The following is a 17724-nucleotide window of genomic DNA, read 5'->3' as shown; positions in this document are numbered from 1 at the left end:
CATATTCTTGAGAGAAATAATTGGTCATTATTTCTGATGTTTACAGCAGCGTAATGCTCTCTGACCCCTGAGGGAATTATGATTTGTCCAACAAATAACTAAAATCAGTGACAGTTTACCTCAGCTAGAACTGAAAGTATTTAACCTGACTGCCTCTTTCCCTTTCTCTGCTTTATTAGTGGGTACAAAGAGGTTTCAACATGTTTTATATACATCTGACTGAAGCAAAGTCTTCTCAGTCACTCAGGGTTTTGTCTCTTAAGATGAGAATAATACTCTTTTATTAGATAAGTTAGACATGAAGGTTGCACGCTACATGTGCACATGTAGCGTGAGAGATACATCAATATAAGGAAGGAACAAGTGTTTCACCTGAAATGATTCAAGGCCTCCTCTGATGTAGCTTGAGTGTCTGAGGGTCAGTCACACAGTGCAGGGCGTTTGCCCGTGCCACACTCTGTGCACGCAGCACAGCTCACGTGCACATGTTCATAGCTGAGCAGGCAGACGGATGTCTGCTTTAAAAAAAATGTGACTTTGGCTGTGTAAAATAATCTATGGTGATAAAAATCGAACTATAGCGGAGCACCATGGCCGATGTTATTGATGGCTGCATTGGCATAAGTGTTCTGACCCTTTGCAAAAACACTTTACATTTACAACAGGTTCCTCCTATTTCTCTGGGACCTTCTTGAGAAGTTTTTAAGCACTGGTTGGAGTCCACCTGTGGTAAATGTAAAGATTGGATGTGATTTGGAAAGGCACACTCCCCTCTATAGAAGGTCTCACAGCTGGCAATGCATGTCAGAGCAAACAACAAGCTATGAGGTCAAAGAAACTGCCTGTAAAGCTCAGAGAGAACGCAAAGATCTGGGGAAGGCTACAAAAAAATCCTGCTGCACTCAAGGTTTCAAAGAGCACAGTGGCCTCAATAATTCTCAAATGGAAGAAGTTTGGTACTACCAGCACTCTTCCAAGAGCAGGTAACCAGCCCAAACGGAGTAATATGAGGTGACAAAGACCCTGATGGTCACTGACTGAGCACCAGAGATCCTGTGTGGAGTTGGGACAAATTTCCAGAAGGACAACCATCACTGCGTCCCTCCACTGATCTGGGCTTTGTGGCGGAGTGGCTAGATGGAAGCCTCTCCTCAGTGCAAAACACATAAATGCTTGGCTTCCACACAGGGTATTTTGCAAAATCCAAGCGGGCTGATATTTCTCAAAAGAGCCAATAATAGACAGTACTAATGCTGAACTGATGTATCATCCCTATTAAAAAGCACTGTGGCAGAAAGGCAGTGGCCATTTATCTGATTTTCCTCAGTTAAGTCCACCTTTTGGACACAATTCACATAAAAAAACTCAAGCCACACCAGCAGTTAGGTTTAGGGTGAAAATGCTAATTTTCAAACAGCTGTAGGTATAAAGCAGCTGACTCAAGTTTCATGTGACGCTGCGTCGTTAAATATGCAAATGAATGTTATGTTTTCTGTGCTGTGACAGAGTGATGGTCGTCCACGTGAACGCTCACCCACACACTCAGGGAGATAAAGAGCAGAGAGCTGGAGGGAGGATGAGGAGGGAGGAGAGGAAGTAGAGCAGAGAGGCATGTGGGCGTAAGAAGAGTGGGAGGGATGGACGGAGAGAAACGCTCGTCTTCATCTTCATCTCTTTCTCTGACAGAAACACAGAAATCTTCTCCTGTCATCTCTGTCAGATGAAGATGAATGCAACCATGAAACATTCAGCCTGTCCTCACATGGTATTAAAGTACATTTCCAGAAGATGAACTGAGTCATATGAGAATACGCAGTTATCAGAATCATACAAGACTGGAGGTTTGGTTTTAATGTCGTTATATAACAGGACTGAATGAAGAACGCAGCTGCAGCCCCTCAGTGCAACATGCACAAACATAATGTAATATTTTTCATATGAGTAGACAGAAAAAAAACGAAATTATCAGAGAACAGTGTCACAATGGTTGTCTGCTTCTTTGCTGCCCTGCAACTTTGGCATCATTTGGTGGGTTCATCTAGGGATGCACGATATTGGATTTTTGTTGAGGTCAGTATTTACAAAATAATTTTAACCGATACTAATGTCGATAGTGATATTTAAATGTAGGTCAGACCTAAAACTTCAGTCCTTGAAACACTTTAAAGTATAAGGAATGATGATGAATTAGAAAAGACTTCGGCTGATGTAGGTCATTGATCCAGCCTTAGACCCCACTGACTTATTGTTAGACTCTTTAATTCAACTCTTTCCAACTACATGAAAATTTTGTGTCACATTAAAACTCTCTTTATTTATAAGAATAATGATAATGAAAATATCTACAACACATTTTTTTGTCTTCAACGAAAAAAAAAGAACTAAATTAAAGATTGACCTGAGCCAGTTTCATGTTGCATGTTTGCTGCATGACTGCTGCAGCACATCAGGTCCAGATTGCACTGTCATGGCTTTCATACCAAACTGTGCTGAGTGTTGGCCGGTGGATGTATGCAGTACAAAGTGCCATGTATCTGTAATCTTATTACATTTGTAATGTAAAGCGTTACTGTTGCTACTTAGAAACCACATTAATGTTACTGTAAAATGATAATCATGTTACTTGTGTTACTGTAAATCCTCCAGCAACTGTGAAATTTTCAGTTTTGGGACCTCAGAATTTCATCTCTGCCTCTTACAGATGATGTGGTTCTGTTAGCTTCTTCTGCAAGGAGCTGGAGCGGCTTGTCACTGAGTGAAAAAAAGTTAGGATGAGGGTCAGCACCTCCAAGTCCGAGGCCATGGTCGGAAAATGTTGGATTGCTCCCTTGAGGTGGGGAGGGAGTCTTTGCCCCAAGTGAAGGAGTTCAAGTATCTCAGGGTGTTGTTCATGAGTGAGGCAGTGTTAATTTTTGTCAAATAAAACTATGACTGAAAATGTTTGTTGACAGCCTTTTTTTCCATGACAGAAACTAAACTTAATCTAGCCAAAGATAGATCTCTTATGACTAAAATTGACAAAATGTATGTTCAGTTTTCGTCAAGATGACTAAAACTAGACTAAAATGTAATTTAGTTTTCTTCTGACATGATATTTGTCCATTGTGGGTAAATTTGTATTTGGTTCCAGATTTAGGCAAGAGAATAAATGCTTGGACTTTAAGTAAACTTTAAGTAAAGACTGAAACGTGAGGACTTTTTATGGACCAAAAATATACTAAAATGTTTTGGAGTTTTCGGCAACTAAAAGTAGATTAAAACTAAAAAGGATAGAAATGACTAAATCTGACTAAAACTAAAAGACATGTAATCAAAAGACTAAGATCAGGCCTAAAATTAAACATAGCTGTCAAAATTAACATTGGAGTGAGGTTAGAATGGGCCATGAGACTGACAGGTGGATTGATGCAACAGTACTGCAGATGTTGTACCATCCATTGTGGTGAAGAGGGAGCTGAGCCAGAAGGCAAAGCTCCCAATTTACCGGTCAATAGTCTTTTCAACCCACACCTATGGTCATGAACTCTGGATGATGACCGAAAGAATGAGATTGCAGGTTCAAGCTGGCGAACTGAGATTCCTCAGGAGGGTGGCTGGGCTCAGCCTTAGAGATGTAGTGACATACGGTGGCATCTGGAAGTAGAACCATGTGCTCCTTCGTGTTGAAAGGAGCCAGTTGAGGTGGTTCAGGCATCTGATTAGGAGACCCTGGAGTAGACCCAGGAGTCACTGGAAGGGAGAATATATGTTATCTGGTCTGGGAATGTCTTGGGACCCCCAGGAAGAGGTGGAAACGTCACTGGGGAGAGTGATGTCTGTTGACTTGCCTAGCCTGCTAGTCTGGCCCCGTATAAGCGGAAGAAAATGGATGAATCATATTCACAGATATGCATGCTGCTAAGGAATGGATTTTCTAGCATGCATTTATGACATGTTTGGGACTGAAAAGCAGCGGAAACAAGAAAGAAGTAGTCTGATTATGTGCAGAGATCCCACCAGTTGCTAACCTTCAAAGCAAAGCAGATGGATACGTCTGTTTCTTTGTTTCTCACTGGCGAATCCATCTTACAAAGCTCCCGTCTGAACCGTTTGGGCCCGGTTAGAAAGTGACAGGACCAATCAGCGACGAGGGGCAGTACTTTCAGGCGCGGTGAAGTCATGGCGTATGCAAGCAGCAACAAGAGACTGGTGCAATTATGGCGGAAGACATTAGCGTGGATGCTGCTAAAGTAGCTGTGCACCTTGGTAGCAGCGATGACGCCATGTGTTTCATTGCTCTAAATGGCCTGTAAAGATGTGACAGAACGTTCATCAAATCACCGTCTGAGTTTTTTTTTCAAAGGCTATGCCCTTTCCCAAACGCTGTATATCGAAGGTTTTCCAGATGGATGTGCGAAAAAAATCCATCTGGTGTGTCAGGTTAACCAGTTGCATGTTGGGTTAGTTTACCCAGCAAATTTACACAAATTTTCAGAGTTTTGTGCATGTGTGAATACAGCTTAATTGCTTTAGTTCCACGTACTTTGCATGGCTAGTTGCCTTCTCCAAAGCAGTATGGAGAGTGTAGTTTTTAATCTTTAAGATGTCCTAAAATATTGCTTTTTACCTTGGTTTTCTTCTGTAATTTCTCATTATGCTCTGTATCATATTTCTGCTACTCAGGCACCAAAACATTTGAGCCTCATTTGAAACATCGCCAGAAACCAAGTCTGAGCTGCAGAAACGTCTGAGATATAACTGAAAGAGCAGCTGGTTTTTACTTTTGGCGCCCTCCTCAGGCTGCTGCATGCTCTGCCTTTAGTGTGATCACAGTGTATGTGGAGAGACAGAAGCAGCTGTGTATTTGTATGAGTATGTGTAAGAGAGTGCAGATATATGTGGGTCATCATGGCGGCTCCGTCTCTCTGTAGTTACAGTTTCTCCTCTGAGCTGCTGCCTCTCTGAGATGTTAAAGCAGAGCTCATTAAAGATAGATTTATAAGCTGCTCTTATTCCCAATATGAATATAAATCTGATCTTAATGAAGTCATTGAAGCAGTTTTGATTTTGAAAGAACTGCCGTTGATTTTTCTTAATTTGTTACATTTGTCTGTGGAGAAAATGAAATTAAAATACAATTTATTTCTCTTTTTGTGCCTTATCCATATTTTAATTTTCCTTTTAGAGATGCACAGTTTAAATGAAGCAATTTTAATGCTTAATGTGGTTTTATACATGTGATATTTCATGCCCACATCTGTGTTTTACAGTATCTGTTTGCAGTTTTAATATTTAATTTCTACTTTGCTTTTTGTCTTTTTAACATTTAATCATGACCTGATTATCCTAAGTTCTAAAATATTAAAAATGCATGCCACAGTTTCTTATATTATTTATCATTCTGTTCAAAATGTCTGTCCCGGCATCAGAGTAATGTTAAAAGATGAATTCAGTTCCTTCCTTAACTCAGACTTTCACAGATTCTCTCTGGAGACGGAGGTGAAGGAAGGAGACGGGGGAGGGAGGGAGGCAGAGGGTGAGAGGAGAGAGGGAGGAGGTAAAGGAGGAGACGGAGGAGAAGAGGAGGAAGACGATGAAGGGGAGAGTGATGGGACGCTGGACGGAGTGGAGAGGAAGCAGGCGGTGCTGAACGTGGCGTTTCGGTATCTGGATACCTACAGAGAACTGCTGCAGGAGGAGGGGGAGCGCAGCAACAACTTTCCTAAGGTAAAACCTACATAAGAGAACATACTATTCAAGACACAGTTGTAATTCACATTTTTGAGAGCTGCTGCTGGAAGAAGAGGGGCACAGCTAACTTTCTGAAAATTAAACAGTCTTGGAGAAAATCCAAAGCATTCTTAAGATGTCAGATTTACAAGCAAAGGATGACCATGAGGCCAGTTGGCCTTGACTTTTAATATATTGCATTCATAAGCAAGGGATGAACCTGACACTAGTCACCTCGATTGTCACCAAGGACCTCCAAAATCAAATCAGTTCATTCCTGATTCAAAGTAGATTTATGAACATGAGGCCAGATGACTGGGAGCAAGGACCTCCAAATCTCATCAGTTCATCTTGAGTCAGAGCTGAAATGAGCTAACTTTGAAGAAAATCCCTGTTTGGGTTCTTGAAATACCACATTCACAATAATTGCATGGAGAGCAAAGGATGAACATGAGACCCAGTGACTTTAAACCTTTGACCACCAATGATTTATCAGCTTAATTCTGAGTCTGATCAGACATCCATTAAAAGTTAGAAGAAAACTCCAAAATGCACAGTTAAGATATTGAGTTCCAAACAAGGGCTTAATGACCTTTGACCTCCAAAATCTAGTCATTTCATCCTTGTGTCAGAGTGGTAATTTGTGCAAGATTTGAAGAAAATCCCTCATAGTGTTCTTGAGATATCAGGTAGACAACAATGGCTGTAAAGCAAAGGGATCATCATAATCATAAACTTGACCTACGACCTTTGAAAGATAGTCAGTTCATCACTGAGTCAGAGTGGACATTTGTGCAAAGTTTGGAAAATATCCCTGAAAGCATTCTTGAGAAATCTTGTTCTAAAGCCAAGGAGGAACGTGAGGCCCAATGACCGCAACATCTGACCTATGATCATCGGCCTCAAATTCATACATCCTTGAGTCACAGAGGACATTTGTTCTTAGGTCTGAGGAAACTCCTCAAGGCTTTCCTGAGATATTTGGTTCAAAACCAAGGAATGAACCTGAGGCTCAAAAACCTGACCTTTGTCCATCTGCCAACATCTAGATAGATCATCCTTGAGTCAGAGTGGGCATTTGCCCTAAATTCTGAAAAATTAATTCAAGCGTTTGTTAGATATTAGGTTCACAATCAAGAGATGAAAATATAGGACAATGACCCTGACATTTGACATTAATAGTCTAAACCAGTGGTTCTCTACTGGTCTAGCCTAAGGACATACCAATATCTTTGATGACAAATCGCAACCCTAATTTCCAAAGATTTTAAACAATGCACGTTTTCAACCCCCTATTTTGGCCAATTTTCTAGTGATCTTGAGAAATGACTTCACTTACATGGTAAAAGCAGTTCTTTTATTGCAAGAAAAGGAGATACATGAGTTGAAATATTGAAAAAAACATTCAAATTTACCCATTATCACAAAAAAAGAAACAGTATGGTTGCATGTTCTTCATAGACATTGCCACAATTTTTTTCTAGACACACATTGGTGACCCACTGAAAACTGCTCCGCAACCCACTTTTGGGTCCCGACCCACCAGTTATAAACCACTGGTGTAAACTATTCAGCCTTGAGACAGAGGGGACATTTGTGCAATGTCTGAAGAAAATCCCTGTAAGGGTTCTTGGAATATTGGGTTCCAAATAATGTCCCAAAAACGAGGATGAGCATGAGGACCAACAGTCCCTACTCTTGACCTGACCTCAGTCATCTTATCTAGACATTTGTCGGAAGTTTGAGAAAAATACCTCCAAGCATCTTTGAGGGAAGCAGAGGATGAACATGTGGCCCACCTTTGACTTAAGACTTCCAACCTCTTCAGAAAACTTCCTTGAGTCAGAGTGGACATTTGTCCTGATTTCTAAGAAAAACCTCAAAGCATTCTTGAGGTATCAGGGTCACAAGCAGTTAGCTTGACTTGGACCTATGATTTCCAAAATCTAATCAGTTAAACCTTGATTCAGAGTGGACATTTGTGCAAAGTTCATAAAAAAAACCTCAAAGAATTCTTGAGAGATGGCATTCACAAGCATGGGATGAACATGAGTCCCAGTGACTTTGATTTCGACCTGTTACCTCCAAAATCATATCACTTAGTCCTTTAGTCAGGATATTTGTGCCAATTTAAGAAATTGCCAATTCACAAGAATAACAGAAAAGATGGACTCAAGTGTGGACAACCTGGAAAAGCCTCTGCCCTAGTTATTGCTGTCAAACAGTCATAACAACAAAGTTCCCCTTTAATTGTCTGCTATCAAACCCACAGTTAGAGTAACAATCAAAGCACACGCAGGTAGTAAGTCCTCTGCAGGATGGGACGTGTTGTTCTCAGTACACGGTTGTCACAGCAACAACTAAACGGTCTGAGTCAGCTCAGCACACGCCTTTTTACACAAAGCCTAAGATCTCTTCTGTTCTTTACAGTCTGTGCTTATAAATACCTTTGTGTGTGTCTGCGTAGGAGCTGTACCTGTGTGCGGTTCAGGAGTTGAGTCGTTACCCTGAACTGGTGGAGGACGTCCTCAAACTCCAGAGATGGACTGAGATCTTACACTGCCCGTAAGATAAACACATAATCATACTCTTTTATTAATGTTATCTGTTAATCATGTACATTTGACATATAATGGCTCTCTTGTGCTTAGGTCTGAAGAGGAGAAGGAGAGCAGGAAGAAGCAGGTCCGTCCTCTGTTCAGACACTTCAGACGCATCGACGCCTGTCTGCAGCCGAGAGAGGCCTTCAGAGGCTCAGACGAGAGTACGACACACACCGCCACGTGCACAGACAGAAACACAAGGCTTTACATCACACACTCCATCAACACTGCAATGCAAACACACCTGCAGTCTGTGGCCTGGATATACAAATCACAAACTGACTGACACACCCAAACACTGTTTACGCCTTTCAAAGAGAATCACAAATCCTGGATGGTATTAGGCATAGCTTAGCATGGAGACAGAGAGAAGAGGGAATCTGGTTGCCTTACACCATCAAAGAGGGAGAGAATTCTCTCTGATTTACATGTTGTGTCTTGTTAGCTTACAAGCTAGCCTTCAACGGACCTTGTTGGCAGCAGGGTTTAGATGGGTAAAGCTAAAGGGGGCAAAAGAGGCAGAACTGTCAACTGTAAATGTCAATTTAGAGGCTAGATTTTAGCTAAGAGGAACAGATAACACTAGGCTAGGATACTTAGGATACAGCATATGGACAAAAGTATTTGTCCACCACAGAGAATTGTATTCAAATACATGTACTTCAATTTTGAGTTGGTCCCCTTTTGTAGCTATAACAGCCTTCTCTCTTCCTGAAAGGCTTTCCACAAGACTTTGGAGTGTTTCTGTGGGAATTTGTGCCCATTCATTCTGTAGAGCATTTGTGAGGTCAGGCACGAGAAGGCCTGGCTTGCAATCTCCTTTCCAGTTTATCCCAAAGGTGCCCAGTGGGGTTTAGGGCAAGGTTCTGTGTGGGTCAGCGAAGTTCTTCCACATTGAACTCATCAGACCATGTCTTTATAGTCCTTGCTTTGTGCACTGGGGCCACAAAGTTGGAAGCAGTGTCCAGAATGTCTTGGTAAGCTGAAGCATCAAGATTGGCCTTCACTGGAGATAAGGGGCCTACACCAAACCATAAAAACAGTCCCATACTATTATCCCTCCTCCACCAAACTTAACAGTTGGCACAATGCAGTGAGGCAGGTGTAATGTTCTTCTGGCATCCACCAAACCCAGACTAGCACATTTGACTGCCAAATGGAGAAGTGTGATTCTTTATACCACAGAACATGTTTCCACAGCTCCACAGTCCAGTGTTGGTGTGCTTTGCACCACTCCATCCAACACTTTGCATTGGACTTGGTGATGTGAGGCCTGCATGTAGCTGCTCGACCACGGAAACCCATTCCGTGAAGCTCCCACCACACAGTTTTTGTGCTTACATTAATCCCAGTGGAAGTTCAGAACTCTTCCACTATGGAATCAGCAGAGCCTGAGCTGTTGATACTTTTACGCAACTATGCTTAAGCAGTTGTTGACCCCACTCTGTGATTTTATGTGGTCCTCGGCTTCCTGGCTGAGTTGCTCTTGTTCATGACACTTCCACTTTCTAATAATACCACCCACAGTTGACTGCGGAATATCTAGCAGGGACAAACTCTCATAAACCATCTTTTTGCCAAGGTGGCATCTATCACAGTACCACACTTAAAGTCTGTGGTTTTATACACCTGTGGCTAGTGTTATAGAAGTCAAGAACAGTGTTGGTTTTGAGACCGGTCTTAAGACCACATTTTGAATGTCTTGGTCTTGTCTCGGACTCAAGAGCATTTTTACTCGGTCTTGTCTCAGTCATGGACTGGCCGGACTCTGGATTTTCCAACAAGACCTGTCGAGACATTAATGTGATAATAAAGCACTTGCTAAAACAATAAATAGCTGCAAAAACTCGGACATCAGTTCATCTTATTTCTACATGAAATACTTCTGAACTCTAACTTTAGGCTTCATTCACCTGACAAATCTAGATAAACATCTCATTTTCAGACATTTGACATAATTCTGGACTAGTCAGTGGCTTTTAAGTATATACAAAGATTAATTTTTTACAAGAAGTTAGTTCAACAAATTTGTTAAGATTTTAGATTTTTGCATGTTGTACTTTGAAAGAGGTCTCGGTCTTGACTTTGTTCGGTGCACTCTGGTCTCAGGCAAGTTTCGGTCTCAGATAATGTGGTCTTGAGTATAACACTACCTGTGGCAATGGGCCCGATTTAAATACCTGAATTCAGTTATTATTAATTATCAGGTTTGGCAAAATACTTTTGTCCACGTGGAGTATCTTGTATTGTTTGATGTGTATGCCTGCACTTTGTTTGTCTAAAACTCAGTTAACTGTTGCTGTCTTGGGCAGGAAACTCTTGAAAAGGAGATTTTTACTCTCAACGATGTTTTCCTGGTTAAATAAAGGTTATATTTCAAAATGAAATGCTTAAAAATCAGTGTTTCCAAAGCCACATGACTCCACCACCTTGTCCTTAATGGAGAATTGCAACCCAGGTTTCTAACAGTTTCAACCACTTAGATATATCGTACATTAAATATTGCATTCTGGACTTTAGATGGAACACATGATTGGACAAAGAGACAGGACAAAGCTGCTTAAACCTTTTATTCCTTTTGGAGGTAAAAATGCAAACTAAATGGTTTTTGAATTAAAGCCACATTAGTCTGATGGATCCTCATGTGTCTGTGTCTATGTCTCCAGTCTTCTGCAGGGTCTACACTCCGGATCATTCCTACGTCACCATCAGGAGCCGTCTGTCCTGTCGAGTCGGAGAGATTCTGGCTCTGGTCCGAGAGAAGCTCCAGTACAGTGAAGACCAACCAGTCCTACCTGGACACCTCATACTGGTGGCTGTCACATCAGCAGGAGGTCAGGACACAGACTAAATCTACTTATCCTGTTTCTATCATTCGCATACATCATTTTTACTGTCATGCAGAATATCTAAATGCTGTTAATGAATGTGTTTTCAGAGAAGGCAGTGTTTCGTCCTAGCGATGAGGCCGTCTTCACCACACTGGGAGTCAACACACACCTGTTTGCTTGTGAACCTTCTGAGCTCGACTCATTGGTGAGAATGCAAAAAGTCCTTTTTTGCTCTTCAAACTGAAAATCTGGGCATTTGATTTCAGCTTTTTCTCATCTTAAACAGGAGCATTTTTTTCCCTGAGCAGACATAAAAGGAAAAAGCCAGTAATAAAGCTTTGGTAGATTTAAAATAAGGCGAAGAGGAGGAGTGTTGCTAAAATGCAGCAGTAAATTGTGGTGACTGACTCTGCAGAGCTCCCTGGAGCACTGGAGGATTTGTTGCCTCCGCAGAAGCACACGGAGGGTTTTTTAAAATCTATTTTGTCTCGTAACTTGATGTAACTTTCTGCTCCCTCAGCTTCCTCTTCCTGAAGAGATCCACTGGACTCCAGGTGACAGTAAGCTCCACGACATGTCAGCAGAGGAGGTGGCCAATCAGCTGGTGGTGTTTGACTGGGAGCTCTTCAGCTGTGTGCATGAGGTCAGGACAATTTATTTATTTATTTTTCATTCTTTTTTTGGACTACTTTGTATTTGTGTTTAAACACAGACAGAGTTTAAAATAATGTCTTCTTCGTTGGTGTCTACTGCAGGTGGAGTTTGTGTGTTATGTGTTTCATGGTGAGCAGTCCCGCTGGCGCCCTCTGAACCTGGAGCTGGTCCTGCAGCGCTGCAGCGAGGTGCAGCACTGGGTCGCCACAGAGATCCTTCAATGCCAGTCTCTACCGAAGAGGATCCAGCTGCTCCGCAAGTTCATCAAGATCGCAGCTCTGTGAGTCCACAGCACAGGACAAGAGACAATGAGATGTTTCTGCTCTTATTCAAACACCTGGAGCAGCATAAACTCATCAACCAGTCAGCTCACTCTGATTGTGTGTTTGTGTGTTTTAGCTGTAAGCAGCAGCAGGACCTGCTGTCCTTCCTGGCCGTGGTTCTGGGTTTAGATAACCCGGCTGTCAGCAGACTTCGACTCACCTGGGAGGTAAGAAAGCATACAAGAATCTGCTCTGCTCTGCTCTACTTTGTTGGAGCATGGTCTTACCACAGGAGTTCATTGGTTTAGTTACATCACTTGGGACTAGTGCTTCTGCAACAACATAAAAAGTTAAATTGCAAAGACTGCAGCCCCACTGAACACAAGTCGTTATTTGAGTATTTAAGGTAAGTCCAACTGCAAGGGTGAAACACACAAGCAGCGTTGATCTGCATCGATTAAGTGCTGCCTTTGCACTGATGCAGATTCGTCCATGTCTGCATCAAGATTCATTGTTTAAATTATTTTCAACACAACAAACAAACAGTGCTGCTCAGGGGTAATATTGACAAAGACATGACAGTGTTTATGTCGCAGAAGTAAATGCCAAACAGAAAAGGAAGTCTTTCCATGAATTCATTTAATGCTCACTGCTGATTTCTTAGGAAGTATGGAGAAATTCACAACCATTCGCAGCAAAATTTAGGGTCTGACAGACAACAGCTGCAGTTACATGAGCATTTTTTTCCACAATCAGATTGAATTATTCTGATCAGAGATTTATACTTGTCTGAGATGATCCGATTTAGATGTGTGTGCTTAGGTATGGTACATTTAATTTGTCCCACCGGTCAAATCTAAAGAAAATTTGCAGTACAAGAAGAAGAAATTCTTCTTCGCCTTTGGTGTAAATAAACCGCCGGCACTCACTCGTTTTTTTCAACTCCTACTCACATGAAATATTGGATTGCTTTCCTGTTTCATACCCTATATTATTTAACCAACAATTTGGTACTCTTTTAAAGTTTCGAGTAAAAAAGCTGTCTCAGGAACAGACCAGTTTTATTTTGCTCCCGCCATGTTTCTGACTGGTCCGTCTGTGGGGCAGACTGTGCAGTGAGACAAAACTCACCAGATCAGATCAAGTGTTTTCATGGACGCTGATCTAAATGACTATTGGCATAAACCACCCCTCTTGATCTGAATGAAATTCCTTTCCCAATGAGCAGGATTTTATTTAGAATGAAGTGTTTATATGAAGCATTTTTATTCAGATCAGGCATTTATTCCAGTTACAAGTGGTCCATCTAAACATAGCTAATGATGGATGATTGATGATGATGTCTGTGTGTGTTCAGGGTCTGCCGGGGAAGTTCAGGAAGCAGTTTCAGCAGTTTGAGAGCATCGCGGTGAGTAAAACATCATCTTAATGTTTCCTTTTAAGCCTTCAGACTACGCTTTAAGAAACCAAAGCTGAACTGTGTGAGATGTTCCTGAAGAAGAGACCAAAGAGTAATCTTTAGCATTTAGCACGCTATAAGGGAGGCAGCTGGGGTGGGGGAGGTGAAGCTGGCTATAAGCTGGTCGCAGCTTGGGGTTTGACTTCTGTACATTAATGCTAAGCTTCATCAATATTAGATTGAATAACTTTGTTATGTTTGCTCATATTGCAAATTTGATACCACTTGCTTTATTTATTATCTTTTATATGAGAGTCATTTTGGCTAAAAAAACAAATACATAAAACACAAAAAGTAGGGTTTTTTTGAAAATCATTAAAAACACATTTTAAGTTAAAGAAATATTGCAACTTCTGTGATTTGTAAATTGCAGCAGGCCATATTACGATTAAATCAAATTTGCGATGTATTGCCCAGCCCTAGGTCCTTGTGCTTAGGACACAACAGATCAACACTTAATGCTTATAACTGTTAATGCACACATAAAGTGTTAATTGCTAATATTTTTCTTATAGCTGCTAATACAGACTTTAAACTGATGCATCTGTGCATCCCTAGTAAAAATACAAACATCTGATCTTCTCTTCAGGACCCATCCAGGAATCATAAGTCCTACAGAGACCTGATCACCAGCCTGAGACCTCCGCTGATCCCCTTCACTCCTTTGCTGCTCAAAGGTGAGAACTGACTCAAACATCCCCACCTGAGCTTGTTTTTAATTAAAGAATCAAATCCTGAAAGTTTTGGGGGCTTTGTATCATTCAAGGACAGTCCAGGTTCTCCACAGTTCAGCACAGGACGCTGCTCGTCCCCCTGGGACTCTGAAACAGGATCAGAACCTCAGAGAGACTTTGAAGTATTGATTAGCCGATCAAAGATCTCAGGATCGTTTAATAATCCTTACACTTTCCTCCTTTGAGACTCGTTTCCCTCCAGCTGTCCACCAGATGCTGCAGCACGTTAGCCCCACCTCGCTAATTAGCACTTCTGGCTAATCAGCGCCATATTAACCTGTGCTACTTATACACACGCACACTTCAAAGACTCTCCTCAACATCGTCGTTTTCCTCTGCACTCCTTTTTTCTTTTCATCCCGTCTTCAGCTGCTCTCTGATAACCCAGCAGGTGTTCAGACACACTAGTCTCTTCTGCTTTCACACGTTCGGTTTGAAAAGACTTAAAATGAGATTACTGTACACACTGTACGCCTCTGTGCATGTGTGTGAATTTAGCCTTAAGCTCTGTCTCCATGGTAACACATCTTGGGAGACAGAAAGAGGGAGGAAAGAGTAGAAGTGAAAAAAGAAAGAGAGAAAGAAAGCATTGGTGTTAAGTTTGAAGATGTCTCTCTGCTGTTTGATTTGGGTTTTCTAGATTGCCTCAGTGTTAGAGTGTATTTTTTATATTGGAAATTCTTCATTTCACTGCAAAAGTTACACAAAAATCTCCTTAATGTTTATATAAAACCCAAGCTACTCTAATAAACAACGCACCCATGCACGGGGACCGTCCAGATTCAAGTCTGGCCTGCGCCTCCTTCCCCACGTCATTCCCCGCTTTCAGCACTGTTTCTGACTCTTTCCATCGTCCTTCTTTATAAACAAAGGCATGAAAACACCAGCATTTAATCTTTAAAATGAAGCAGATAAGCCCGTCAGTCTCTTCTGACAAATTGTGAGTTGAACTTAAATGTTTAGGATGTTTTTTAAACCCGTTTGATGTTTCTCGTTCAGATTTGACATTTCTTCATGAGAGCTGTAAGACGTTTCACGGTGACCTCGTCAACTTTGAGAAGATGGTGAGTCATTTTATCTTCAGTCTATAGCATACACAGCAGAAAACACTGGATGAAATCTGAGTGACACCAGTCATGTGGCTGCTGAAGAGGGATTTTGAAACCAATCTGTAGTGGCCACCATATTGAAAACAATGTCTAAAACTAACTTCAGATCAACAAAGAAAAATACGAAGAGCTGAGGTGGGCTTTAAACCTCCATATGGATAGATACTTTCATGATAATGTGGATTAAATAGAAAAAAATAGTCCAATCAATTACTATGGATTAAATCAACTAATCCATAGTAGCATGAATCTTAATATGAGGTGCAACAAGCTTTATGCTACAAAGGAAGAGGCTGGGTTGGAGGAGGTGAAGCTTTGCCAGCAGCAGCATGGTGCCTCAGGAATTATTGAGACGTATGTCATATTTAAATACACTGCTATGTTGAGAGAAAGAGCTGTGATTGGCTGTGGAAGCTGAGAAGTGATAATCAGGATGATCTGGTCATCGGCTGATCATGACTGCATTTTAAACTAGGTTGTAAATGTGTTTTGTTTTTTTGTTTGGGTTATTTGCATTTAATGGGTATTTGAGACTCCCTGTATGTAAAATTACACCACCAGGGGGCACTCAAACTAAACAATAACACAATTTGCCGGGTACAGACCAGTGCTGCTCAGCTCAGCCCATCTCTGCTTTTGATTTCTTGTTTTGAATTGAGGACTCTGTTCAACATAAATGGTCCAAGAACACGTATGTGCGCTTCCAGCGTGAACATAGAAGTGCACTTTTTAGTGCATCTCTCCCTTCATTATGAAAAATTTATGAACAAAACAGGATGTTTTGTTTGGTTCATACACCTTATGAGGTGTTTTTATTGAATAGAGTCCTCAGTTTAAAAAAAAAGAAGCATTGAGAAGAGGGGCACAGAGGTGGGTGCTGCTGAGCAGTGTTGGTCTTAACTCACCGGAAAATACCAAGTGTAGGGGTTTCCATATTGCAGAAGGGAATTTGGACAATTGGACTTGCAACCTATGCTAGCTCCCATGACAAAACCCATCCAGTTATGCTTTTAAAAATCAATAATTTCTCTCTTTCTGTCTCTGAAAACTTTAGAAAACATTTGAGATACTATAAGGCAGTGATCATCAACTGGCAGCCCAGGGGCCACATCACCTCCCCCACATCTTCCTATCCAGCCTCTGAAACATTATTAAATTCAGAACATGTGCAGGGGAAAAGCATGTGTTGTGGTATTTTTAATATACTCCCTACAGCTATTGACACAATTCCAAAAAACCTACTGAGATTGAAAAAATCTTATTATGAATGACTTTATGTTTCAGAAATTCATCTGTCAGCAATTACTAGCAAATACAATGCATGTTAAACACATATTTATGGGTCTGTTCTTCAGAAAAACAGACTTTTTCTGAAGTAATTTTCAATCTCGGTTGTTTTGGGAGTGTAATTTTCCAGCTTGGGTTTTTCCACTTATAACTACATAGCATGTTAGCGTCAAACCCAGAGACAGACAACATGACAGTCACATAAATTTTCAGATAAAATATCTCAGTAGGGACTGTTCTCACTGTTAGAGCCTGAAAATTACATACATTCAACAGAGAATAAAATATATAAACAAAAGTATGTTAGTTAGCCCATTTAAATAAGTTTATTTAGTTTATTTGAAAGTTTGGCCCCCAAAGTGCCTGTATAGGAAAAACTGGCCCTTGTAAAAATGTAGTCAATGACCCCTGCCATAAGACCTCAATTAAGAAAATATAAACTTTAGGAATGGTAACTTTTTCGAATGAAGTTTGATATTCAGTTAAAAAATTATTATTCTACTGATTGTATTTTTAACATGGGATGTGTATGTGACTTCTGGTACTTCTGCAGATGTCCTCTAGTGGACACTATCGGAACAGCAGTTTTTTTGCACTTCTGCAGTGGCTTCAGTTTTTCATACTGCAGAGGTTACTGTATAGTTTAAACAGATTTATTTACATGTCACTTATCAGTTACTGTGCAGTGATCAGGTTGCATTTTACTCCATTTCCTGGTCACATTGAGCCTCAGTATAAAACAGTGTCTGGTTAAACAGGGAAATAAAGGAAACACGTGTAAAGAAAGTGAAGGATGCAAAGAGGAATCTCTGTCAGCTTTATCGTTGGACTGAAGTGTTGAATTACATTTATGTTGTTCTGAAGTGTGAATCTGGTTTTGCAAGATCTTGCATGTTCGGCTGCAGGGCTTGAAGGTAGAAGGATTAAAAAATGTAGATGCAACAAATGCATGCAAAAAATCTGAGGCTCGTGTGTTCCTCTGTCTCCTCGTCTTCCTGCAGCATAAAGTGGCAGAGATGGTGAGGATGATCAGACGGTACCGGAGCAGCCAGCTAGGTAAAAACACACTACCACA

At 41.0% G+C, this 17724-nt stretch overlaps 1 protein-coding gene across 1 annotated transcript in view; it reads left to right on the top strand.

Moving 5' to 3' along the window:
* The window catches only part of rapgefl1 (Rap guanine nucleotide exchange factor (GEF)-like 1), a 68769-nt gene that overhangs the window by 40106 nt on the left and 10939 nt on the right, over positions 1–17724 (top strand). Inside the window, exons 4-16 of the mRNA XM_041817490.1 lie at positions 5460–5515; positions 5549–5706; positions 8177–8274; positions 8361–8473; positions 10979–11146; positions 11251–11348; positions 11664–11786; positions 11899–12077; positions 12197–12287; positions 13418–13468; positions 14109–14196; positions 15253–15317; positions 17651–17705. Of these exons, the coding sequence (XP_041673424.1) occupies positions 5460–5515; positions 5549–5706; positions 8177–8274; positions 8361–8473; positions 10979–11146; positions 11251–11348; positions 11664–11786; positions 11899–12077; positions 12197–12287; positions 13418–13468; positions 14109–14196; positions 15253–15317; positions 17651–17705 (1343 nt within the window). The remainder of the gene's footprint in view (positions 1–5459; positions 5516–5548; positions 5707–8176; positions 8275–8360; positions 8474–10978; positions 11147–11250; positions 11349–11663; positions 11787–11898; positions 12078–12196; positions 12288–13417; positions 13469–14108; positions 14197–15252; positions 15318–17650; positions 17706–17724) is intronic.

The sequence above is a fragment of the Cheilinus undulatus genome, linkage group 21 (assembly GCF_018320785.1).
Source record: "Cheilinus undulatus linkage group 21, ASM1832078v1, whole genome shotgun sequence".
Taxonomy (NCBI): domain Eukaryota; kingdom Metazoa; phylum Chordata; class Actinopteri; order Labriformes; family Labridae; genus Cheilinus; species Cheilinus undulatus.
This window is presented reverse-complemented; position numbering and strand designations above follow the sequence as displayed.